This window comes from Bombina bombina, chromosome 5 (genome assembly GCF_027579735.1).
Source record: "Bombina bombina isolate aBomBom1 chromosome 5, aBomBom1.pri, whole genome shotgun sequence".
NCBI classification, from domain to species: domain Eukaryota; kingdom Metazoa; phylum Chordata; class Amphibia; order Anura; family Bombinatoridae; genus Bombina; species Bombina bombina.
The window spans coordinates 453,196,982-453,224,547 of NC_069503.1; the positions used below are offsets into that span (position 1 = coordinate 453,196,982).

Below are 27,566 nucleotides of genomic sequence, written 5' to 3' on the forward strand. Positions count from 1 at the left end.
TGCTGACTCTGTCACTGTTATAAGTGTAATACGCTAAGTTCCCAAAGATCCCTCGTAATTATTAAATTCCCATTATGCTGTTAAAATGATTGGTCAAACAGACGTTACTCGGGGCTCGATGATTGAAAGCTCTCTGGGCTAGGGAGATTATTAAAGAATTCTTGCCAGTCCTTCTATTTTCCTGGTGGAATGATCTAAAGCCACTTTTTACCCTGAAAACAGGATGTCTCACTAAGGGGCGTATACTGCGTTTTCATATGAAATGTGCACAATAAAATTTTGTATTTTAAACCATACAAAACACAAATTTGAACTATTCACACAAAAATAAGCAGTGACAAATTTTATTAAGGTGCATCAAAAATCGTAACAAAAACAAAATTTCTGCCTACCTGATAAAATGTATTTCTTTCTAGATATGGGGAGTCCACAGCATCATCAATTACTGATAGGAATACTACTCCTGGCCAGCAGGAGAAGGCAAAGTGCACCACAGCCATACTGTTAAATATAACTTCCCTTACCCACAATTCCCAGTCATTCGACTGAAGGAAATGGAGAAAAAAAGAAACACAAGGTGTAGAGGTGCCTGAGGTCTTGGACAAAAAAAAAAACGGTCTAAAAATAAGGGCAGGGCTGTGGACTCACCATATCCAGAAATAAATATCAGTTAAGCATAAATTTTGTTTTCTTTCCTAAGATATGGTGAGTCCACGACATTGTCAATTACTGTTGGGAATCAATACCCAAGCTAGAGGACACAGATAAGGGATGGACAAAGACAGGTAACCTAAAAAGAAGGCACCACTGCTTGAAAAACCTTTCTCCCAAAAGAAGCCTCAGCTTAGGCAAAAGTATTGAATTTATAAAATTTGGAGAAAGTATGCAGAGAAGACCAAGTTGTTGCCATGCAAATCTGTTCCATAGAGGCTTCATTCTTGAAAGCCCAAGAAGAAGAGACAGCCCTCGTGGCATGAGCTGTAATTCTCTCAGAAGGCTGCTGTCCAGCAGTCTCATAGGCCAAACAAAATATACTTCCCAACCAAAAGGAAAGAGAAGTAGCAGTAGCCTTCTGACCCTTACGTTTCCAATAAAAACAAACAGGGCAGAAGACTGGCGAAAATCCTTAGTCGTCTGCAGATAGAATTTCAGAGCACGCACAACATCTAGGTTATATAACAAACGCTCCTTAAGACAAGAGGGCTGAGGACATAAAGAAGGACCGACAATCTCCTGATTAATATTTCTATTCCAAACAACGTTAGGAAGAAAACCTAACTTGTACGAAGAACCACTTTATCGGCATGAAAGATAAGGAGAATCAAACTGCAAAGCTGAGAATTCTAATACTCCGAGCAGAAGAGATAACAACAAGAAACAAAACCTTCCAAGATAATGTAATATCTATGGAATGCATAGGCTCAAACCGAGCCTGTTGCAAAATGTTAAGTACAAGGTTAACAGGCCCATTTATCAAGCTCCGTATGGAGCTTGAAGGGCCGTGTTTCTGGCGAGTCTTCAGACTCGCCAGAAACACAACTTATGAAGCAGCGGTCTAAAGACTGCTGCTCCATAACCCTGTCCGCCTGCTCTGAACAGGCGGACAGGAATCGCCAGACATCAACCCGATCGAATACGATCGGGTTGATTGACTGCTCCCTGCTGGCGGCCGATTGGCCGCGAGTCAGCAGGGGGCGGCGTTGCACCAGCAGCTCTTGTGAGCTGCTGGTGCAATGTTAAATGCGGAGAGCGTATTGCTCTCCGCATTTAGCGAGGTCTTGCGGACCTGATCCGCAGTGTCGGATCAGGTCCCCAAGCCCTTTGATAAATGGGCCTGTAAGACTTCAAGGAGGAGAAACAGACTTAAACACAGGTCTGATTCTGACCAGGGCCTGACAAAGTTTGCACATCTGGCACACTCGCCAGGAGCTTATGTAACAAAACGGACAAAGCAGAAATCTGACTCTTCAGAGTACTTGCTAACAAACCCTTCTCCAAACCTTCTTGTAGAAATAACAAAATTCTAGGAATCCTGACCCTATGCCAAGTGTAGCCCTTGGATTCACACCAATAAAGATATTTACACCATATCTTGTGATAAATCTTTCTAGTAGCAGGCTTGCGAGCCTGAATCATAGACTCAATGTCCGACTCAGAAAACCCACGCTTAGACAAAACTAAGTGTTCAATCTCCAAGCAGTCAGCTTCAGAGAAATGAGATTTGGATGGAGGAAGGAACCCTGAAGTAGAAGGTCCTTTTCTGAGAGGCAGTCTCCAAGGTGGAAGACACAACATCTCTACTAAATCTGCATACCAGATCCTGCGAGGCCACACAGGAGCTATGAGAATTACTGATGCTCTTTCCTGCTTGATATGAGCAATGACTCTTGGAAAGAGAGCAAATAGAGGAAATAGGTATGCAAGACTGAAAATCCAAAGAACCACCAGAGCATCTATCAGAGCAGCCTGAGGATCCCTTGACCTCAAGCCATACCTCGGGAGCTTGGCATTATGCTGATACACCATCAGATCCAGCTCTGGCACCACCTATTTGAGGGTCAAACTAGTGAATACCTCCAGATAAAGCTCCCACTCCCCGGGATGGAAAGACTGTCCAGAAAATCTGCTTCCCAGTTGTCCACTCCTGGAATGTGGATAGCAGACAGATAACAATTGTGAGCTTCCACACACTGAATAACCCAAGCTACCTCCTTCATGGCTAAGGAACTCCCTGGTGATTGATGTAAGCCACTGAGATTTTGTTGTCAGACTGGAACCTGATAAAACCAGGCTAAAGCTAACTGAGGCCAAGCCATAAGTGCATTGAATATTGCTCTTGAATCCAAGATGTTTATGGGGAGAACAGACTCGTCCAGAGTCCCTGCACCTTTAATGAATCCTGGACAGCTCCCCAGCCCAGCAAGCTGACATCCGTGGTCACAATCACCCAAGAAGGTCTATGGAAGCATGTGCCCTGAGACAGATAATCCTGAGAGAGCCACCATGGGAGAGAGTCTCTTGTCGATTGATCTAGATCTATCCTCAGACAGATCTGCATCTCAAATGGAACCGAGCAAATGGAATGATGTCCATGGAAGATACCATCAGACCAATTACTTCCATACATTGAGCCACGGATTGCTGAACAGTAGACTGTAGAGAGAGGCAAGAAGAAAGGATCTTGGCCTTTCTGACCTGTCAGAAATATTTTCATTTATAGGGAATCTCTATTATGATCCCTAAGAAAACAACCATTGTAGCTGGGACAAGAGAACTCTTTCTCCAGATTCACTTTCCATCCATGGGAACGTAGAAAAGACAACAAGATCTCAGAGTTTGCTTGTTGAAAAGATGGCACCTGAACCAGAATGTCATCCAGATATGGCACCACTGCAATTCCCCGAGACCGGATCACTGCCAAGAGAGCCCCCAGAACCTTTGAAAAAATTCTTGGAGCTGTAGCTAGACCAAACTGAACAGCTACAAACTTGAAAGTGTCCAGAAAGACAAATCTCAGAAATTTGTGATGATCCCTGTAAATGGGAACATGAAGGTACGTGTCTTTCAGGTCTATGGTCGTCATGAACTGACCCTTTTGGACCAACAGAAGAATGGAATGAATAGTGACCATCTTGAAGGGACAGTACTCTGAGAAACTTGTTTAGACATTTCAGGTCTAGAATAGGACGGAAAGTTCCCTCTTTTTTGGGAACCACAAACAGGTTGGAATAGAACCCTAGACCCTGTTCCTGGATTGGAACAGGAACTACCACTGCCAAATATAAAAGGTCCTGTACACATTTCAAGAATGCCTTTTTTTTTTTTTTTTTTTTTTTTTTTATATGGTCTGTAGATAATCTTGAGAAAACTACAGCCGAAAAAACTACAATCGGCATGGTCTGAAATAAGTGCAACACACAAAGGACCAATGTAGTGTATACATAGCACCAGTTGAAGATTCACATATGAATCGTAGCACCCAATATTCATATACAGTCCAATAGGTAATGATTCACAAAGGTATTTCAAGGATATGATGCGTAGCTGTATAATATTGAAAAATCACGTAGTCTTCTACAGATGAAAATAAAGAGACTCCCAGCCGCAAAACCCTCGATAGGGATAATACTTACTCAGTGTTTTAATAGCTCCGCTGGTCCAGCAGACGTCCACTCGCTGAAATCCTTTGATGGTGAACAGATGCAATTCTGCACAACCTCTGTGAGGATAACACTACTCGTGTTTTTCATGCTCCACCAAACAATCCCAGGAATCAATCACCAACAGTTTTCCGGACAGGTGATACTTCTGGTTTGAAGTAGCCCTCAGTGTCTCACTAGGTTATAACGAGCCCAGTAGCCAGGTTCAAAGTGCACACTCAAAAAAGAAAGGATAATGCTAGAGTGGCTCCATTAAAAACAAAATAATTTATTAGTGCATGTTTAAAAATACAAAAAAACACAAGCAGTGTTGGCATACCATACTAAAGGGTTAAAAATAAACTTAGAGCAGCCACATCATGAAATAAGTGTACCAACACTTGAAATAACCCCTGAACCACCAAATAAAGAATTTTAACCTTAATAAAAATAACATTACTCTGTGTCACAGCCAAGTGTCTGCATACTGCCATAAACTCCTAAACTCAGGATTAAAGTCCCAGTAATGTGCAAATAAAACTTTTTATATATTTTATTTTTTTATAAAGTGACAGAGAATCTTTCTGAGAAAATAAATTGGCACTTACCTGCACTTCTAGCTGTCTGGCAGGAGGACAGCTCACCCAGTATGAGAGGAAGCCACTCCTCACAGGGACCTGTGAAAAAAAGAAAGATCAGAGTAAACCTACTCAGGCTTTCTATACAAGGGCAGCAATCTGTTAGAAAAAAACTTTGGGCCAACCCCACAAGTTTCTAACTGCTTAAAAGCCACCACTGCCCTACTGAAGAGACTAACGTGGAGTACGGCTAGAAGCAGACTTAAGAGGAAAGATCAGAGCAAACCTACTCTGAATTTCAAAAATTATAAAATCTTGATTGAGGAGAAAAAAATCAGACACCAAAATCTTTACCTCCTCCTTGCACCAAAGGCAAAGAGAATGACTGGGGATTGTGGGTAAGGAAAGTGATATTTAACAGCCAGGCTGTGGTGCTCTTTGCCTCCTCCTGCTGGCCAGGAGTGGTATTCCCAACAGTAATTGATGATACCGTGGACTCATCATATCTTGAGAAACACTGAACCTGGCCACCAGGAGGAGGCAAAGACACCCCAGCCAAAGTCTTAAATACCTCTGCCACTTCCCCCATCCCCCAGTCATTCCTTGCCTTTTGTCACAAGAGAATGGCAGAGAAGTGTCAGAAGATTTTGGAGTAGTTCCTTAGGAGGGGTATCTGCCCTTCGATATGGGACTGGAGTTTTAAGTAGTCTTTGATGCGAACCCATCCAGACTGCCTGCTAAGAGTTTCTTAAGCAGTCAGTGTTGACGAGTTTCACTGCCTGCTCGTTTTCTTCACTCAAGTTCATGTCAGGGATGATGGTTCAAGACTGTCACACTTGAGAGGCTGTGTTTCTGTTCCACAGCATGGATTCTGGTAAGATTGTTTCAATTTTTTACATATGTTGGAAATGCTAGAAGACAGGGTCACAGTGTGGCTCCTTTTATCTTAATAGAATCATGGGTTAATATCTTCTGAGGGGGTTTATTGAACAGTGGGGATTAATCAAATGTGATGCTTTGATTTTATGCTGCTTTATGTGAGAGATTTTATTAGGCTCAGTCTGTTTGTGGCTGGAATACACAGGTTTTTACTTTCACTTTGAAAGCTGTGCATCTTGTAGCTTGGCATGCTTTTTTCCTCATAGCAGGGGTGGTCCTTCCTTGCGCACCATGTGACTGGGAGTGGTCTCACTTTCATTTCCTCTTTCCTGACCGAGCTGGCTGTAGGAGAAGACTCTTTTTCTCTGTATTGTCTGGGTTTAGGAGGTGGTGAGTGCCCAAGACATTGGGAGTATAAAGGTGCCATTTTTGTGAGAAATAAAAAGATCATTTTATTCTGTGTCCTACTTTCATTGGCTTAAGCTATGGAGGATTCTGATATTCTGGATATTCCTCTATTCCAAATAGTAATACCTGTTTATATTGTGAGGAGGCCTTGGTATTCCTGCCCACTCAACTATGTTCCACATGCCTTGACAAAGTTATTAGGTCTAAGAAGGTTAATCCCTTTAGTATTACTGAGCCGTCCACCTCTGAGGACTCACCGTCCCGTGAGGCACATACCCATCAGTCATCTCCCTCATCACATGCAGCTTTCCCTAGCATGCCTGATCCTCCATCTGGAGGGAGCCTTTAACCATCAGACTTTACCAGGTAGTTAAAAATGGCGGTGTCTGAGGCCCTTAGTGCTTTACCTTGCCCTGCCAAAGGTTAGACATAGCTCTCCTGCACAGGGATCATCAAGTGATTTATTGGATTTATCTGTTTTTCAATTATCCAAGGATGAGTCACACTGAGACTTCAGAGGGTGAACTTTCTGGGTTGGAGTCTGCTACCTCTAAGCCTCCTGCTGTGGAGGAACCAGCCTTTAGTTTTAAGATTGTTGCAAGGGGCTCAGTTTTAAGCCTATGCTTGAAATTGACATTAAGTTGTTGTCTTGGAAGGTTCTTTTCCTACTGGCTATTGCTTCTGCATACAGAGTTTCTGAGATTGCCGCTCTGCGCAATGTGAGCCTCCTTATCTGGTGTTACATTCTGATAAGGCTGTCCTATGTACTAAGGTTTTATTCCTAAGGAAGTGTCTGACCGCAACATCAATCAAGAGATTATAGTTCCTTCCTTGTGTCCCAATCCTCCTCCTTCAAAGGAACGTTTGCTTCATAATTTGGACATGGTTCATGCCTTGAAGTTCTATCTTCAGGCTACTAAGGATTTTAGACAAACTTCTTCCTTGTTTGCCTATTCTGGGAAGCGTAAGGGTCAGAAGGTCTCTTCAACTTCCTTATCTTTTTGGTTGAGGAGTGTTATCCGCTTAGCTTATGAGACAGCGAGACATAGGACTCCTCAGAGAATTACAACTCATTCTACTAGAGCAGTGGCTTCCTCTTGGGCCTTTAAAAACGAGTCCTCTATGGATCAGCTTTGTAAGGCAGCTACCTGGTCCTCCTTACATACCTTTTCTAAATTTTACAAGTTTGATGTTTTTGCTTCAGCTGAAGCAGCCTTCGGAAGAAAGGTTTTGCAGGCTGTGGTGCCCTCAGATTAGGGTCCGCCTCTCTTTTTGTCCCTCCCGTTATCATTCAGTGTCCTCTAGAGCTTGGGTATAAGTTTCCCCAACAGTAAGGAATGATGCTGTGGACTCTCCTTATATTAAAATGAAAATTATCTTATATGCTTACCAGATAATTTCATTTCCTACTGTATAAGGAGAGTCCACAGCCCCCGCTCGTGTTTTCTGATAGGCAGCCCTCTAAATTATATTTTTCTTCTGGCACCATTTATACCCTTATATTTCTCCTACTGTTCCTTGTGTCACCGGCAGAATGACTGGAGGATGGGGGGAAATGGGAGAGGTATTTAAGCCTTTGGCTGGGGTGTCTTTGCCTCCTCCTGGTGGCCAGGTTCAGTATTTCCCAACAGTAAGGAATGATGCTGTGGACTCTCATTATACAGAAGGAAATGAAATGATCTGGTAAGCATAATTTTGTTTTTCACCAAAAATCGTATTTTAACAAAGTTTAAATTTGGATGCAATTTACACAGTAATAAATCAAATGAAATATGCACAGCGTAAATCATAATTTTAGTACACTGGATGTGCAAAAATAACACGGAGGGGGCGGAGACGGCAGCCGTGAGGAATGGCCGCACTGTAAGTGAGCTCTGAGTGCTGACACCCAAGATCGCCTCTAAGCAGAGTTCAAATAAGGTGGTAACAGCCACACATCACCTTACAAGATCCTCAGGGATGTGACCGGACACGATAGACGTGATTTATAATCACAAAATCACGCAGACATACAGTGCTCCGTTGCAGGGCCTACATCCTGGCCGCCATCTTTAAGCCTGTGAAAGCTCCAGCTACCATGCATCAGAGAAATCCTGGAGTTCAAAGGGCCTAAGTGACTGCAAATGCAAAGCTACAGGATTACTCCAGAGGAAGGTTGGTTGGTTGCTAATGTTTTATAAACAGCCTCAATAACAGACCATATAGACTCTCCCATAACGGACTAGGCTGATGACTAGCCCTCACATGGCCCCCTTTTTAAATATATGCTACGCATTTTAAATGATGGTTCCAGATACCAGGCCATGTATATTGGACTACCTGCGCATTGTTATACATAGTACTCACTGAAAGTCTTAACGATCAATTAAGATCATACATTTACTGAAACAAAAATCTCACCATAAGTGATGAAATAAACCAGCCGTCCAGTCAGTGTGCCGAATATGAAAGTATAAAATATAGCTTTTATTGAAAGTTGCAAATAAAAGTTCTCGTGGTACAAAATTTGTATAACAAAATCACAGCTAGTGAACCAGTCTGCTGCCTGGTGACAGGCAGCAGACTGGTTCACTAGCTGTGATTTTGTTATACAAATTTTGTACCACGAGAACTTTTATTTGCAACTTTCAATAAAAGCTATATTTTATACTTTCATATTCGGCACACTGGACGGCTGGTTTATTTCATTGCTTATGGTGAGATTTTTGTTTCTGTTTATCGTTTCACGGATTTGGCTCATCCGTTACAACCAGCCGGTTTATTGAGCTCACCAGGGCAGTTTCACAAACACGAATGAATCGCCATCATTCTTTGCAAGTGCAAATTGGATTTTCTAGGCGTGTTAACTCACAACACTAAGTGCCCAGCCAGGATAGAGCTGTGAGATTCCAGAATCTGGCATTAGACTGTACTTCTACTGGACCGGGTGAGTGAACATTATACTGTTTGTGTATATGTTGCTGAACATGGTAGTGGCTTTAATATACTGAGCTACACTAGGAGAAAAAGTGGCTACACTGCAAGAGTTGTTGATACAATACTAAGTGCATATCTGGATACAGCTTTACCTATATTATACAAGTTGTTACTAAACAAGCAGCTGGTAAAGAAAATATCTAAAAGACTCAGTCGATCTCAGCATTATACACTTCAATAGCCCCTTAAACCTCACACATTGCACTGATAGGGGTACTAAAGGGCTATACATCAGACGTGTCATTTATTTATATTCATACATTTACTGACATGAGCCACACGAGTACCTAGAAACCTTCACTTCCTGCTCCAAATCACAGCACGCTGTAGCTCCCAGTGTGAGGGGTAATTTCATCAGCTACCACGATACATACTGACAGTGAGGGAGTCAAAGATCTACAGGGGCATTGCAAATTGTAACACTGCTGACACAAGTCAGGATGTCACCAAAGAAGCTGCCAAAAACAGATAAAAAGCAACCTAACGCATGCACTTCAGTGAGATCCTTTTTCAAAACCCCAAGCAATACACAGGTCACCCTATCTGGATCCGCTATGGCGCAACACTCAGCTTCATCGGCCTCATAGAGTGAGGACAGCACAATGGAGGAGCCCATGCAGATCTCCAAGGCCTTTATGGCTACAATACCATCAAAGTTAGATCTAGACAATTTAGTCACTAAGGTTTGTGAATGTATCAAGGAGGAGATAGCGGGCCTAAGGAAGGACATGACTGAAATGAGCAATCGAATAGAGACTCTTGAACTGAGCTGAAATATCCACCTTACAAATTACCATGCAAACGCAGGACCTAATACTACATCAAATACAAGACAAATTAGAAGACCTGGAAAACAGGGAGTGAGGACAAAACTTGCGTATCTGAGGGATCTCAGAATCCATACTTCCTAACACCCTCTCTAAATTCCTATATGGCCTTTTCTCCCATCTCTTGGGCCCTGCATCAACTATAAGTTAATGCCAAAACAACATTTAGAAAACCTGAATGTCCCACAATTCACCCACTGGTTCAGATATCTTCAACTCCGACACTTCCATGACACACACAACCTAAAACATCTGATATCAAGAGCGCGTACACCAATTGTGCAACCTGAATTAGTCTCCCTCACACTCAATTTCTTTGCTTTATCTGCTCCTTATAACACCCCCCGAGATACTCGACACACCTACGATTACATCCTGGCACAGGGAACTACTGTACACCTTAAATGAACACAAATGTTGTACTATCATCCTAAAAACCTCAAAATCCGCCCACTCAACTACCCTATTAGAGACCAATTATAAGTTTCTCCTTTGGTGGTACCTTACCCCACATAGAATGAAGTATATATTCCGAGAAGCCACAGATCATTGCTGGAGGAAGTGAGCTGAAAAGGGGACACCGCTTCACATATGGTGGACATGTCCTAAAGTCGTACAGTACTGGCAAGATATCAATTCATCCTTGAGCACACTCCTAAACTTCGAGATTCCCTTAGACCTCCTAATATATTTATTCCACGTCACTCCTAAATTGCCCTTTAAGCCTTATTCATCACTTTTCCAATTAGCAATATGTAGTGCTAAGAAGATTATCCCAAGACACTGGAAATCATAATCTCTCCCTACCTTGACCACGTGGATAAATTATATGACTCGTAATTTAAAACTGGAAAGATATTTTTACTATACCATAGAGAAACCTGACAACTATGCTGACCTAATGTACTTGTGGGAGTCCCATTTCCCACCAGACGGACAGACTAGAACCCCCCCAATAATGTAAACCCCGAACCTACTCAGGCATAACTGGGCCGAGCCTTTGCCCTTGTTCTTCCCTGACAGCTTAAAGAGGCATACATTTGCTTACGAACACTGGGCTAACACTACTGTATAATACATGTTGAAATTATTTCTTTTTTTGTAACTTTAGCAAACCTTGTTAAACGCTTTCATATAGGTAACCACGCTGTAACGTTTTTTCTAACTGTTGATTGTATATATGGTCACTCCTCGCAAACTTTGCACTAGCAGCAGAGAACCATAGACTAGGACTACAAAAAAGGCACCTCTCCAAGAACTTATCAAAGGGCACTAAAAGCTCAAACACCGTTTGAAAGTGCAACATGTTCTAACTGTAGGAGACTGAGACCATACAGTATTTCTGTTGTAAAATTTCTTTATCTCTTTATTGTTAAATCAAACTTGATAAATAAGATTATTTAAAAAAAAAAAAATGACAACGAAATTTGTACTTCTAAATACAAAATGCAAAGTGTTTTTTTGTAAAGTGGGCTGAACATGGGCGTATATGAAAATGTCTCTCTAATCCCAGCGTAATTCTATAAAGATTTTTGCACTGCATATCTCAGGTTTTTTTCTCAAACAATACAAATACTTATAACTCCAATATAAAAACAAATGTATACTAAAATATATAAGCGAATGTAAGATGCTGTATGCAGAAAGCAGCACAATGTGAGTTATATTGGCTGCAGTGCGCCCCCAGCTAACTTCACACTAAGGAGCGGTGTCCCTATCCAGTGAGCTCCATTACTTTCAAAGGGCACCATCTCGCCACTCGCCGGGACTGCCCCTTTTTTTACGATCATTCCACCAGGGCAGCCCTGCATGAGTCGGCAAAAAAAAATAGGTTTCAGCTTGCAAAGTTTATATCATCAAGTGTTTGTCCAATTTAACAGCATAATGGGAATATAATAGTTACAATAAGAGGGATCTTTGGAAACTTGGCATATTACTTATAACAGTGACAGTCATCACATAGTTCCTGCCAATTAGGTCTAGTGGAATAAGGGATTTGATTTAGACCCCACAATTTACTACACCCGTTCTCAAAAATATACCTTTACATCAAATACCATAATATGCAAGCAAGGGTTAAATTATTAACTATTCAGTATCTCTATAGCAGGACCCTACAAAGTACCCTTGTGTATATAGATGCTACACAACCTGAAATTAGACAATGATATTACCTCTATGTTTAACCTGCTAACTACTTTCTTGGAGCTTCTGGAATGGAGAACATACAGTATGTAGTATGTAGATATGTTTATTTGTTCTATATGTTTTGTTTTTACTTTTGCTAAAACATTAAGCTTCATAAGTAGGTGGCAATTTATGTGCTAAAGATACATTCTTAATCTTTGCTGCTGCATTGATTGTGTACTTATGCTAGTCTGTATTTTACTAAATATGAACAGATATTGCCTTTGTGCCCAGATGGGTAACAGAGTGTTATACTTAGAGATATAGTTGCTTTTTAGCATGTGAGTAGTTCTTTTTTTAGTTTTTGTTTTTCTTTGTTTTGGCACTTGATTGGAAGCTTCTTTATTTCTTACTAGAAAATATATCGTTTGCAGTGGTGGAAAATGTAACTATTACATTTTTATACATATTCATGTCTTGCTAGAAGAAAATAGGAAATATGGCAGAAGAATGGTATGCAATTATGTGCCTATCCTACATGACTAATATTATATCCTTTTGTAGGGAGTATGTTGCATTGATGAATTTGATAAAATGGATTTGAAAGATCAAGTTGCCATTCATGAAGCAATGGAACAACAAACTATATCCATCACAAAAGCTGGAGTGAAGGTAAAAATACTGAAACAAAATTTCTACAAGAAAATTTCTGGTTAGTAAAACATATAATGTACATTTAAATTGATATCTCAACTCTTCAAAGGAACTCAGAACACTTTTTCAATACCATACACATTTAGGTTGATATGTTTGGCACAATGAAAGAAAATGGTATAACTTGTAATAACTACATCTGTTTCATCTTTCAGTGTGTGTAAGCATGTATATTATCTCTCGCTCTCTCTGGTTCTCGCTCTCTCTGGTTCTCGCTCTCTCTCTCTCTCTGGTTCTCGCTCTCTCTCTCTGGTTCTCGCTCTCTCTCTCTGGTTCTCGCTCTCTCTCTCTGGTTCTCGCTCTCTCTCTCTGGTTCTCGCTCTCTCTCTCTGGTTCTCGCTCTCTCTCTCTCTCTCTGGTTCTCGCTCTCTCTCTCTGGTTCTCGCGCTCTCTCTCTCTCTCTCTCTCTCTCTCTGGTTCTCGCTCTCTCTCTCTGGTTCTCGCTCTCTCTCTCTCTCTCTCTCTCTCTCTCTCTCTGGTTCTCGCTCTCTCTCTCTCTCTCTCTCTCTCTCTCTCTCTGGTTCTCTCTCTCTCTCTCTCTCTCTCTCTCTCTCTCTCTCTCTCTCTCTGGTTCTCGCTCTCTCTCTCTCTCTCTCTCTCTCTGGTTCTCGCTCTCTCTCTCTCTCTCTGGTTCTCGCTCTCTCTCTCTCTCTCTCTCTCTCTCTCTCTCTGGTTCTCGCTCTCTCTCTCTCTCTCTCTCTCTCTCTCTGGTTCTCGCTCTCTCTCTCTCTCTCTCTCTCTCTCTCTGGTTCTCGCTCGCTCTCTCTCTCTCTCTCTCTCTCTCTCTCTCTCTCTCTCTCTCTCTGGTTCTCGCTCTCTCTCTCTGGTTCTCGCTCTCTCTCTCTCTCGCTCTCGCTCGCGCTCGCTCGCGCTCGCTCGCTCTCTCTCTCTCTCTCTATCTGGTTCTCTCTCGCTCTCTCTCTGGTTCTCGCTCTCGCTCTCGCTCTCTCTCTCGTTCTCTCTCTCTCTCTCTCTCTGGTTCTCGCGCTCTCTCTCTCGTGCTTGCTCTCTCGTGCTTGCTCTCTCTCTCGTGCTTGCTCTCGTGCTCGCTCTCTCGCTTGCTCGCTTGTGCTCTCTCTCTCTTGTGCTCTCTCTCTCTTGTGCTCTCTCTCTCTCTTGTGCTCTCTCGTTCGCTCTCGCGCTTTCTCTAGTTCGCTCTCGCTAGTTCGCTCTCGCGCTCTTGCTCTCGCTCGCTCTCGTTTCGTTTGTTGTATATATGTATGTGTATATTTGTTTTACATTTCCCTCACATTTCATTTACGTTATGGGTTACTTTATTTCTACTTATTGTAAGTTTTGACATTTTTATATTTTAGATCAGTGTGTAAGATTATACTATAGCGCTGTGTGTATTCATAGCTACTATTAAACCCCACAAAGGCAAGTGTTTGCAATTTTCTCCTCCCCTGATAATCTTACTGTGGACTAATACACTAACAATGGGCATATTTAAAACAAAATAGTTTATTCTGAAATACAATTAATGAAAATAGAAATTAAAAAAATGTTGTCAGATTGAAAGGCTTGAATCCATAGAATACTTAACAATACAAATAGTGTATCTGCAAACACTGAAATAAAACTATTAGTCTCAGCATATTACAAACCATCTAAGCTTTGCAGACCAACCTTCCTGGTGACCCCTCAAGTATTCTGGTTTTGCAGTTTGCACAGCTTTTCAAGACTCTTTTGGATAATTTGTTTTATATTTTGCTCATCTGGTTTTTGACTGCGTTAACACACATTACTTTTAACACAGTGCTTTTTTCGTTTTTTATTTGTATTTTAATATTAAAGATATGGACGTGGAGGATGAATGTTTAATTTCAGAATTTTGCTACAATTACATACTTACTGCATTTGCATTTTTAGTTCTCTCAATATGGCTTTTGTCTGCTTTCTCTCTAAGGCAACACTGAATGCGCGTACATCCATTTTGGCAGCAGCAAATCCTATTGGTGGAAGATATGAGAGATCAAAATCACTAAAGCATAATGTAAATCTATCGGCTCCTATAATGTCAAGATTTGATCTTTTTTTCATTTTAGTGGATGAATGCAATGAGGTATAACATATATTCGAATACCTGTATTAATGTCTGCTTAGAATATCATGAGTAATTTAACTGCATTACTGTTTTTATTTATTGTGAATGTCTCTTATGAACAGTTATGAGCTCTTGCTACCCTGCATTTCTTTACACCAGTGCAACCATGTGCAAGCACCCTCCCCCCATTAGCATGTAGGGGCTACTTCCAACTGCAAAAACACCCACTTAAATGATCCCCCAAAAAGTTTTCTGGCTCCAGACTTTGTTGGTTAAAGCAATAAAGGTCACTTGCAATTGTCTTACTCACTGTAAACCTGGCACTTGTCTGGTTGCCCTATTACTACATCTACACAGAAGACACTTAAAGTCCGGCACTCACTTGCAAGCACACTGCTAGATTAAAAGCAAAATGGAAGTAAGCTACAACATTTGGCTAAATGGTGATATGCTTAGGACCACGTCAACGTCTCCTCCTGGGTCCCTAACCTACAGCCACAAGATGCATGCCTTCAACCAAACATACTGAGATACAGTTAGGGGTGACACAGGCCCTATGTAATTTCCTTAGACACATACAAAACATGGGAATTGATTGCGCTCTCAAACCGGACCAGGTACACATCCCATGACCCTGAAAAACTCGCAGCTCTGGATACTCACCAGCAGTTACAGCTGTACAGGCCTCACCCACTTAGGCAGTTAATGTATTTATGTTTTTATTTTATTTGTGTTAGAGGCATTGGATGGAATCTTTAAATTCTTAAAAGAATCTGAACACCTAATTACAAAACATTTCTGTTGTATTTCTATAGAATAATGTATCCTCCAAGTCTCAATATTTATAAACAAATTAACATCCTTTTTAATGCAATTATTTTTCGATCACCAAACTCCACCCACCTTTCAAAGTATAAAAACAATGTATCACTGTGTATATAAGAGAGGATATAATCCAAATTGTATCAAATTGAGATGTATAATCTGTGCAATATAACCTTAAAAAGAAAAGGCAAACCTAGCGTGACTCTGTAAAATGGTGGTTTATCTGAACTTTATATCACCTTATTCATATTAAAGAGACACTGAACCCAATTTTTTTTCTTTCGTGATTCAGATAGAGCATGACATTTTAAGCAACTTTTGGTTTTACTCCTCTTATCAATTTTTCGTCATTCTCTTGGTATCTTTATTTGAAATGCAAGAATGTAAGTTTAGAAGCCGGCCCATTTTTGGTGAACAACCTGGGTTCTTGCTGATTAGTGGATAAATTAATCCACCAATAAAAAAGTGCTGTCCAGAGTTCTAAGCCAAAAAAGCTTAGATGCCTTCTTTTTCAAATAAGATAGCAAGAGAACACCAAAAAAAATTGATAATAGGAGTAAATTAGAAAGTTGCTTAAAATTGCACACTCTATCTGAATCACAAAAGAAAAAATGTGGGTTCTGTGTCCCTTTAATAAGAGCTATGACTGAGCTCTCAGGTTTTAGGCAGTTGTTAGATGTTTCTTTCATGTAATTAGCAAGAGTCCATGAGCTAGTGACGTATGGGATATACATTCCTACCAGGAGGGGCAAAGTTTCCCAAACCTCAAAATGCCTATAAATACACCCCTCACCACACCCACAATTCAGTTTTACAAACTTTGCCTCCTATGGAGGTGGTGAAGTAAGTTTGTGCTAGATTCTACGTTGATATGCGCTCCGCAGCAAGTTGGAGCCCGGTTTTCCTCTCAACGTGGAGAGGGATGTGAGGAGAGTATTGCCTATTTGAATGCAGTGATCTCCTTCTACGGGGTCTATTTCATAGGTTCTCTGTAATCGGTCGTAGAGATTCATCTCTTACCTCCCTTTTCAGATCGACGATATACTCTTATTTGTATACCATTACCTCTGCTGATTTTCGTTTCAGTACTGGTTTGGCTTTCTACAAACATGTAGATGAGTGTCCTGGGGTAAGTAAATCTTATTTTCTGTGACACTCTAAGCTATGGTTGGGCACTTTATTTATAAAGTTCTAAATATATGTATTCAAACATTTATTTGCCTTGACTCAGAATGTTCAACATTCCTTATTTTCAGACAGTCAGTTTCATATTTGGGATAATGCATTTGAATCAATCATTTTTTCTTACCTTAAAAAATTTGACTTTTTTTCCCTGTGGGCTGTTAGGCTCGCGGGGGCTGAAAATGCTTCATTTTATTGCGTCATTCTTGGCGCAGACTTTTTTGGCGCAAAAAATCTTTTCTGTTTCCGGCGTCATTCGTGTCGCCGGAAGTTGCGTCATTTTTTGACGTCCTTTTGCGCCAAAAATGTCGGCGTTCCGGATGTGGCGTCATTTTTGGCGCCAAAAAGCATTTAGGCGCCAAACAATGTGGGCGTATTATTTGGCGCCAAAAAATATGGGCGTCTCTTTTGTCTCCACATTATTTCAGTCTCATTTTTTCTTTGCTTCTGGTTACTAGAAGCTTGTTTATTGGCATTTTTTCCCATTCCTGAAACTGTCATTTAAGGAATTTGATCAATTTTGCTTTATATGTTGTTTTTTCTCTTACATATTGCAAGATGTCTCACGTTACATCTGAGTCAGAAGATACTTCAGGAAAATCGCTGTTTAGTGCTGGAACTACCAAAGCTAAGTGTATCTGCTGTAAACTTTTGGTAGCTATTCCTCCGGCTGTTTGTATTAATTGTCATGACAAACTTGTTAAAGCAGATATTTCCTTTAGTAATGTACCATTGCCTGTTGCAGTTCCCTCAACATCTAAGGTGCAGAATGTTCCTGATAACATAAGAGATTTTGTTTCTGAATCCATCAAGAAGGCTATGTCTGTTATTTCTCCTTCTAGTAAACATAAAAAATCTTTTAAAACTTCTCTCTCTACAGATGAATTTTTAAATGATCATCATCATTCTGATTCTGATGACTCTTCTGGTTCAGAGGATTCTGTCTCAGAGATTGATGCTGATAAATCTTCATATTTGTTCAAAATGGAATTTATTCGTTCTTTACTTAAAGAAGTACTAATTGCTTTAGAAATAGAGGATTCTGGTCCTCTTGATACTAATTCTAAACATTTAGATAAGGTATTTAAATCTCCTGTGGTTATTCCAGAAGTTTTTCCTGTTCCTAATGCTATTTCTGAAGTAATTTCCAGAGTATGGGATAAATTGGGTAATTCATTTACTCCTTCTAAACGTTTTAAGCAATTATATCCTGTGCCGTCTGACAGATTAGAATTTTGGGACAAAATCCCTAAAGTCGATGGGGCTATTTCTACCCTTGCTAAACGTACTACTATTCCTACGTCAGATGGTACTTCGTTTAAAGATCCTTTAGATAGGAAAATTGAATCCTTTCTAAGAAAAGCTTATCTGTGTTCAGGTAATCTTCTTAGACCTGCTATATCTTTGGCTGATGTTGCTGCAGCTTCAACTTTTTGGTTGGAGACTTTAGCACAACAAGTAACAGATCATGATTCTCATAATATTATTATTCTTCTTCAGCATGCTAATGATTTTATCTGTGATGCCATTTTTGATATTATCAGAGTTGATGTCAGGTTTATGTCTCTAGCTATTTTAGCTAGAAGAGCTTTATGGCTTAAAACTTGGAATGCTGCTATGGCATCTAAATCAACTCTACTTTCCATTTCTTTCCAGGGTAACAAATTATTTGGTTCTCAGTTGGATTCCATTATCTCAACTGTTACTGGTGGGAAAGGAACTTTTTTACCACAGGATAAAAAATCTAAGGGTAAAAACAGGGCTAATAATCGTTTTCGTTCCTTTCGTTTCAACAAAGAACAAAAGCCTGATCCTTCATCCTCAGGAGCAGTTTCAGTTTGGAAACCATCTCCAGTCTGGAATAAATCCAAGCCTTCTAGAAAGGCAAAGCCTGCTTCTAAGTCCACATGAAGGTGCGGCCCTCATTCCAGCTCAGCTGGTAGGGGGCAGGTTACGTTTTTTCAAAGAAATTTGGATCAATTCTGTTCACAATCTTTGGATTCAGAACATTGTTTCAGAAGGGTACAGAATTGGTTTCAAGATGAGACCTCCTGCAAAGAGATTTTTTCTTTCCCGTGTCCCAGTAAATCCAGTGAAAGCTCAAGCATTTCTGAATTGTGTTTCAGATCTAGAGTTGGCTGGAGTAATTATGCCAGTTCCAGTTCTGGAACAGGGGATGGGGTTTTATTCAAATCTCTTCATTGTACCAAAGAAGGAGAATTCCTTCAGACCAGTTCTGGATCTAAAAATATTGAATCGTTATATAAGGATACCAACGTTCAAAATGGTAACTGTAAGGACTATCTTGCCTTTTGTTCAGCAAGGGCATTTTATGTCCACAATAGATTTACAGGATGCATATCTGCATATTCCGATTCATCCAGATCATTATCAGTTCCTGAGATTCTCTTTTCTGGACAAGCATTACCAGTTTGTGGCTCTGCCGTTTGGCCTAGCTACAGCTCCAAGAATTTTTACAAAGGTTCTCGGTGCCCTTCTGTCTGTAATCAGAGAACAGGGTATTGTGGTATTTCCTTATTTGGACGATATCTTGGTACTTGCTCAGTCTTTACATTTAGCAGAATCTCATACAACTTGTGTTGTTTCTTCAAGATCATGGTTGGAGGATCAATTCACCAAAAAGTTCATTGATTCCTCAGACAAGGGTAACCTTTCTGGGTTTCCAGATAGATTCAGTGTCCATGACTCTGTCTTTAACAGACAAGAGACGTCTAAAATTGATTTCAGCTTGTCGAAATCTTCAGTCACAATCATTCCCTTCGGTAGCCTTATGCATGGAATTCTAGGTCTTATGACTGCTGCATCGGACGCGATCCCATTTGCTCGTTTTCACATGCGACCTCTTCAGCTCTGTATGCTGAATCAATGGTGCAAGGATTACACAAAGATATCTCAATTAATATCTTTAAAACCGATTGTACGACACTCTCTAACGTGGTGGACAGATCACCATTGTTTAATTCAGGGGGCTTCTTTTGTGCTTCCGACCTGGACTGTAATTTCAACAGATGCAAGTCTCACAGGTTGGGGAGCTGTGTGGGGATCTCTGACGGCACAAGGAGTTTGGGAATCTCAGGAGGTGAGATTACCGATCAATATTTTGGAACTCCGTGCAATTTTCAGAGCTCTTCAGTCTTGGCCTCTTCTGAAGAGAGAATCGTTCATTTGTTTTCAGACAGACAATGTCACTACTGTGGCATACATCAATCATCAAGGAGGGACTCACAGTCCTCTGGCTATGAAAGAAGTATCTCGAATTCTGGTTTGGGCGGAATCCAGCTCCTGTCTAATCTCTGCGGTTCATATCCCAGGTATAGACAATTGGGAAGCGGATTATCTCAGTCGCCAAACGTTGCATCCGGGCGAATGGTCTCTTCACCCAGAGGTATTTCTTCAGATTGTTCAAATGTGGGAACTTCCAGAAATAGATCTGATGGCGTCTCATCTAAACAAGAAACTTCCCAGGTATCTGTCCAGATCCCGGGATCCTCAGGCGGAAGCAGTGGATGCATTATCACTTCCTTGGAAGTATCATCCTGCTTATATCTTTCCACCTCTAGTTCTTCTTCCAAGAGTAATCTCCAAGATTCTGAAGGAATGCTCGTTTGTTCTGCTGGTAGCTCCGGCATGGCCTCACAGGTTTTGGTATGCGGATCTTGTCCGGATGGCCTCTTGCCAACCGTGGACTCTTCCGCTACGACCAGACCTTCTGTCGCAAGGTCCTTTTTTCCATCAGGATCTCAAATCCTTAAATTTAAAGGTATGGAGATTGAACGCTTGATTCTTGGTCAAAGAGGTTTCTCTGACTCTGTGATTAATACTATGTTACAGGCTCGTAAATCTGTATCCAGAGAGATATATTATAGAGTCTGGAAGACTTATATTTCTTGGTGTCTTTCTCATCATTTTTCTTGGCATTCTTTTAGAATTCCGAGAATTTTACAGTTTCTTCAGGATGGTTTAGATAATGGTTTATCCGCAAGTTCTTTGAAAGGACAAATCTCTGCTCTTTCTGTTCTTTTTCACAGAAAGATTGCTAATCTTCCTGATATTCATTGTTTTGTACAAGCTTTGGTTCGTATAAAACCTGTCATTAAGTCAATTTCTCCTCCTTGGAGTTTGAATTTGGTTCTGGGGGCTCTTCAAGCTCCTCCGTTTGAACCTATGCATTCATTGGACATTAAATTACTTTCTTGGAAAGTTTTGTTCCTTTTGGCAATCTCTTCTGCCAGAAGAGTTTCTGAATTATCTGCTCTTTCTTGTGAGTCTCCTTTTCTGATTTTTCATCAGGATAAGGCAGTGTTGCGAACTTCTTTTGAATTTTTACCTAAAGTTGTGAATTCTAACAACATTAGTAGGGAAATTGTGGTTCCTTCATTATGTCCTAATCCTAAGAATTCTAAGGAGAAATCATTGCATTCTTTGGATGTTGTTAGAGCTTTGAAATATTATGTTGAAGCTACTAAGTCTTTCCGAAAGACTTCTAGTTTATTTGTTATCTTTTCTGGTTCTAGAAAAGGCCAGAAAGCTTCTGCCATTTCTTTGGCATCTTGGTTGAAATCTTTAATTCATCTTGCCTATGTTGAGTCGGGTAAATCTCCGCCTCAAAGGATTACAGCTCATTCTACTAGGTCAGTTTCTACTTCCTGGGCGTTTAGGAATGAAGCTTCGATTGATCAGATTTGCAAAGCAGCAACTTGGTCCTCTTTGCATACTTTTACTAAATTCTACCATTTTGATGTATTTTCTTCTTCTGAAGCAGTTTTTGGTAGAAAAGTACTTCAGGCAGCGGTTTCAGTTTGAATCTTCTGCTTATGTTTTTCATTAAACTTTATTTTGGGTGTGGATTATTTTCAGCAGGAATTGGCTGTCTTTATTTTATCCCTCCCTCTCTAGTGACTCTTGCGTGGAAAGATCCACATCTTGGGTAATCATTATCCCATACGTCACTAGCTCATGGACTCTTGCTAATTACATGAAAGAAAACATAATTTATGTAAGAACTTACCTGATAAATTCATTTCTTTCATATTAGCAAGAGTCCATGAGGCCCGCCCTTTTTTGGGGTGGTTATGATTTTTGTATAAAGCACAATTATTCCAATTCCTTATTTTATATGCTTTCGCACTTTATCACCCCACTTCTTGGCTATTCGTTAAACTGAATTGTGGGTGTGGTGAGGGGTGTATTTATAGGCATTTTGAGGTTTGGGAAACTTTGCCCCTCCTGGTAGGAATGTATATCCCATACGTCACTAGCTCATGGACTCTTGCTAATATGAAAGAAATGAATTTATCAGGTAAGTTCTTACATAAATTATGTTCTCCTCAGATTGGAGAGTGCATATAGTGAACATCAGGGTTGAAGCCCGTATAATTAAAGTTCAAAGATTTAATATATTGTTCCATTGCTGCTGTTTATCATTCTGTCATTTTTTTTTTTTTAAAGGTCACAGATTATGCAATTGCTCGAAGAATTGTTGATTTACATACTAGAAATGAGGAGTCTATAGAAAGGGTTTATTCAATTGAAGACGTTCAGAGGTATTTGTTGTTTGCGCGTCAGTTTCAACCAAAAGTAAGTATTATCTTAATGTAATTTTGCACTTATGTTCATAGAATTTAGCAGCTTAGTGTGTGTGTTTGCATTTGTGTGTATGTATGTAGGTTTGTGTATATATGTATATATACTGTGTGTGTGTGTGTATATGTGTGTGTTTCTTTTTATTCTTTCCCTTTTCATCTTTGTTTCTCTTTTTTTCACTTTTTTTTTTTTGGACCCATTTAGAGTCAAGTGCTTGTTTACTAAGGCAAATCATTAAAAGTGAGGGCTCGGGTTTCAAGCATGGTGTAAGGCCTACCTGTGATTGGATCATGCCGATAGTTTCTGAAGTGCACAACAATCCCTAGTTTTTTTGGAGCTGCAAACATTGTTTGCTTCTCCATAATATCATTATGCCCCTTTTACAGATAGCGGTTAGCCCAAATAAATTGCAATCTGGAGGACCACCCTCCTGTCCCTCTGCACATTTGTACCCTGATTGTGTGGATTTCTGCTTTGTCATGGTTTGAAGCTTAGTGTGCGGTTGTGGTGGCCCCTGGAAGTTCGTTCTAGGAAGATGATTTATTTTATACAGGTGGTGAGCATCCAGGACTCCTGAGTATTTCTCTTCCTTACCACTAGGAGGAGGAAATATTCCAAAACACCAAGAGCTCTATAAAACTCCTCCCACCTCACATGTACTTCAATCTTTCCTTTACCTCCGCTGGAGTTGGTCAAAGAATGAAGATGTGCATTTGATTCTTCAGAGGAGTGGAGTTCTCAGTCTATAATGAGGCCCCGATTCTTCAGAGTACAGTGCTTGTCAGAGTAATGTTTATCTGGGGTATGTTTTGTTGCTTCTTTTTCGCCTCAGACACTCCATGATTGGTTGCAGGGACATTTCTTTTGCCTCCTTCTGTGGATCTACAACATAATCTTATTTCATAACCTCTGATATATTTCAGTACTTATTTGCCTGTCTACTGGTTGTTTGCTGGTGGACAAGTGTCTATCAGTAAGTATAATTTTTCATAAAATGATGGTCCATAGTCCTCCATAACATATGGGATATATTAACTGCCACTAGGAGGTCAAGAACCCTTATCAGAGATTAAAATCCCTCACATCTTAGTTTTTTTTTTTTATGGCCTTGTAGGAGTTGGTTGAGAATAGGTGTTTCCAGCTACTTACTTATGGATTTAGATTTGGGAGCTCACACCGATGTGAGACCCTGAGTCCCTGGGAATTATCATTTACAAAGAAGACTGAAGAGAAACTTCACAGCAGCTGAATTATTCAGGGACATAGGAATACCCTGTTATGTGCACAGTATTTCCCTATGGGACACCAGCCATAACTACCCTCAGGTGTGGCGGGGACTCATTCTCAGCCTTGCACTGAGGGACACAGGTATTTCCTACTGAAATCCTCTGTAGTACCCGATACCTGCACTGGATGGGCTCTCTACTGGATACTGCTGCAGCTGCATTGACAAGGATTTTGCATGCCTGGTAAGCCAGTGGAGGGGTGCTGCATAAGGTAAGTGAGCTTAACCCTTTGAGTGCAAAGCACTTTCCCACCTTGGTGCTAAGCTGATTTAATTTTTTTTATTTTTTAAGTTTTTTTTTATTATTTTTTTTTCCAGATCCCCAAGACATATACCGTTGGAAAGGTTAGGCGATAATATTTCCAACAGTGGGTCTTGGGGGTCTGTAGCTGCTTAGATGCCTGATATACAGGCTTCTAAGCAGCATGCCCCCTTTCCATATACTTATTGTCATTTTTAAATAAAGTTGCACAGTGACATCACCTCAATGCGAGGGATGTCACTGTGCAAAACTTGAAGCCCCAGTGATGCCTGTCACTATACAGGCCCGATAGCCGAGATAGGAGCGGGTGGGAGCCCCCAGATCTCCCTCAAGGTGGGAGAGTGCTAGCGACGGCTCAAAGCCATCATTAGCACTCAAGGAGTTAAAGCACACACACAGTCCAGAGGCTATTTGCAGGTACTGACACAGGTACAGCATAGCCAGTCATGTTGCACTTTTTTCTTTTTTAGGTCACCACCTACCCTATTCATATCATGGACATATCGCCACTGTTCTTCTTCACAACTCTCTGGTAGCTCTGAGGAAATAATTATAGCACTTTTTAGAAAATTGATGCCTGGCCCTTTAAGAAAACCGTTGACTGCTCAGTGTAGTAAAATAATCAAGAGGTTGTGGCTACTCGCAGTCAAGTTGTTTTGATCTTTGATCTTTATGATTTGTATGCTGAATCCAGAATCCTGTGATTTCTTTTCTTGTGTTAAAAGGATGTTTTATTTGTTGTCAAAATCAATAAAAATTTATCTTTAAAAAAAAAAAAAAATAATCAAGAGAACACTGGTTAGTCAGGGGAGCATGTTTTTATGAGGGAAGCTTATTTATAATGCTTGGTGTACATTTTATAATTTTATTACACTCAAACTGCCTTTGAAGCCTTTTCTCCCACTGGTAGCCCTGCCCCCTCAGCTTTCTATTCACTCAGGAGCCGTTACTAGGCAGAAAAAAAGCTTAGGTAATTTATATGGCAGTCATTTCTAAAGTACTTAAAGGGACACTGAACCCAATTTTTTTTCTTTTGTGATTCAGATAGAGCATGCAACTTTCTATTTATTCCTATTATCAAATTTTCTTCATTCTCTTAGTATCTTTATTTGAAATGCAAGAATGTAAGTTTAGATGCCGGCCCATTTTTGGTGAACAATCCACCAATGAACAAGTGCTTTCCGGGGTCCTGAACCAAACAAATAGCTTAGATGCCTTCTTTTTCAAATAAACATAACAATAGAATGAAGAAAAATTGATAATAGGAGTAAATTAGAAAGTTGCTTAAAATTGCATGCTCTAAATCACTAAAGAAAACATTTGGGTTCAGTATCCCTTTAAATAAGTAATTCATTTTTTAAAGTAGGAGCTGCTAGGGAGTTAAAAATGTTAAAAGAAAGGTAGAGAGCACCTATGTTGAAGGCTAAAACTATCGGAAATGTTAATTGCGCTTTATCCTGATCTATGTTTGAGATATAGATATATAGATAGATATCATAAATAAAAAGATTACATTCTCTCTATATATTCCAATATCTTGGAGGGTATGTAAATGATTGTGACACTGTGTGTGGTATTGTGTAACTGAAAGTAATATTAGACACATTTGTTACCCAGGTATTGGTTAGAACCTCTAAAAGCTCAGCACATAAAGAACCTGTACATATACTGTGTCCTATGTAATAATACCTTATATATACGGTAATATACATATCATATAATAAAAACCTTTATAATATTTGGGGTTCCTAACAGTGGAAATACACCACTATTATTGTAGTATAGATATGGTGTTTGTCCGATTTTAATGCCTTGGGATAACACCAACAGTACCTTAGATCTTAATTCCCACAGATGACAAGTGTGATATCACTGGCTATACATGTTTGTAGAAATCTCAAACTGTGTCTTTAAATCCTTGTGAGGGCTTTGCCCAAACTTTGTGTCTTTGGGTTCTGATGGCTGTGTCTTTAAGTCTTGATGTGAAGACAATGTGCCTGTTCTGTGTCGCCTCTATCCAGCCCGGCGATTCCTGTCCTTGGCTTGATGTGTGGTTACATATGCAGAGAGAGATGAGAAAAGGCGCACAAGGCAAGACTCAAGTGAAAAGTTTTATTACAAAAATTACACACGCAAACAATATTGCACTTACTATATATATAAAAACAACAAGCGTTCAGAGGAAGCGTTTAGTTGTTATGATTCCTAATCACTCATGGCAAGGCTGAGATGGACTGCTTTCTTATGCTGCACCAGAGTCTGACAGGTTTTCCGGATACCCTGCGAGCATGCTTGGTGAGGATTAAGGACTCTGTAAGTTAGTTCCTGACCTTGACACGTTTCCCCCTGGCAGCGGCCGGGCTTTATCAAGAGGAGAATTTGACGGATGTTTTCTGAATTGCGCCCTTTATATTTAAAGGAAAGAACAGCAATCATAGGGTGGGGGGGTGTCGAATATCGGCCATTATTATTGGTTCACATTTAGCTCAATCAATTGTATCATACTAAAAATATAAAAAAATAATACATATAAAAATATAACGTTTAGTTGTAACATTTTTTTTGTCTACAATCTCCAATATCAAAAGCTTAGATCTATATTTACATATTTCATCAATTTACACTTCATGCTAAAAATGTCCACAATATAAAATAAAAACTTAACAGCATAAAAACATAAAAGCATTTAATATCAATTTTAAAACCATATTATTAAATTGTGATGCCCTATTGAAGTTAAACACTTAGGTGAAAATAGGTACATGGTGTGTTTATATATTTTTCTCTCTAATAAGTTAATACTTTGTGTTGTGCTACTAGCCACAATATGCAAAGCCTAACGCCAAGGTGGCTAGAGAAAGGTTGTAGGTTTTATTAGGATAATCCAATATCCATCAATCAATCCAATATCCATCAATCAAATAGATAATAAAACAAATAAACACATATAGTTAAACACATAGAATGAAATTATGGATCCATGAGGTAAACATAATTGTGCTTAATTAAAAGTACATAATAAAAACAATGATAAAAACAGTGTGAATAGAAGATACCCTATCCAAGTTCAAGGTGAATTGTTCAAAAGTGTGATATGGCTCAATGTCCAAAGGTCCAAGTGAGTAAATGAATATGAAAAGCCGTGTGACAGTGTTTAATACCCAAATAAAAACTAAAGAAAAAAGTGCCCTGGAGCACTAAAAAAAGTGTCAAAATTGTTATACAAAATGAAAAAAATGTGAAATGCGCAGAAATGATAAAAATAAAATTGGAATAAACTTGCTGTGAGATGAGTTAAGCAGAGTGTGACCAAATCTGGATCCCTTGCAGTGATTTGGTGATTATCCTGTGTTTCCTAGAAGTTGATTTGTGATGATTCTGAAAGTATCCTGAAAGCTGGATGTCTCAGGTGACTGCCCCTCCCACTGCACATGTCTCAGGGTTTCAGGTGTCTGCTGTCACAAGCTGTTTCTGGATATTGTCTCCTACTGCAGGTGTCTCAGATAAGTGTCTCCCACTGCAGCTGTCTCAGGTGAGAGTGTCTCCCGCTGCAGCTGCCTGCAGGGGAAGGGCGTCTCCCCCTGCAGCTGCAATATCCAGAAACCCTGAGACATCCAGCTTTGTCAGGATACTTTCAGGATCGTTGCAAATCAACTACTAGGAAACACAGGATAATCACCAAATCACTGCAAGTGATCCTGATTTGGTCACAC

General features: G+C 40.0%; 1 protein-coding gene across 2 annotated transcripts in view; it reads left to right on the forward strand.

Annotated features, from left to right (window-relative positions):
• Positions 1-27,566, forward strand: part of LOC128659377 (maternal DNA replication licensing factor mcm6) — a 232,207-nt gene that overhangs the window by 110,667 nt on the left and 93,974 nt on the right. For both annotated transcript variants that reach the window (XM_053713033.1, XM_053713032.1), the window contains exons 10-12: positions 12,499-12,606; positions 14,558-14,713; positions 22,172-22,300. In XM_053713033.1, the coding sequence (XP_053569008.1) occupies positions 12,499-12,606; positions 14,558-14,713; positions 22,172-22,300 (393 nt within the window). The remainder of the gene's footprint in view (positions 1-12,498; positions 12,607-14,557; positions 14,714-22,171; positions 22,301-27,566) is intronic.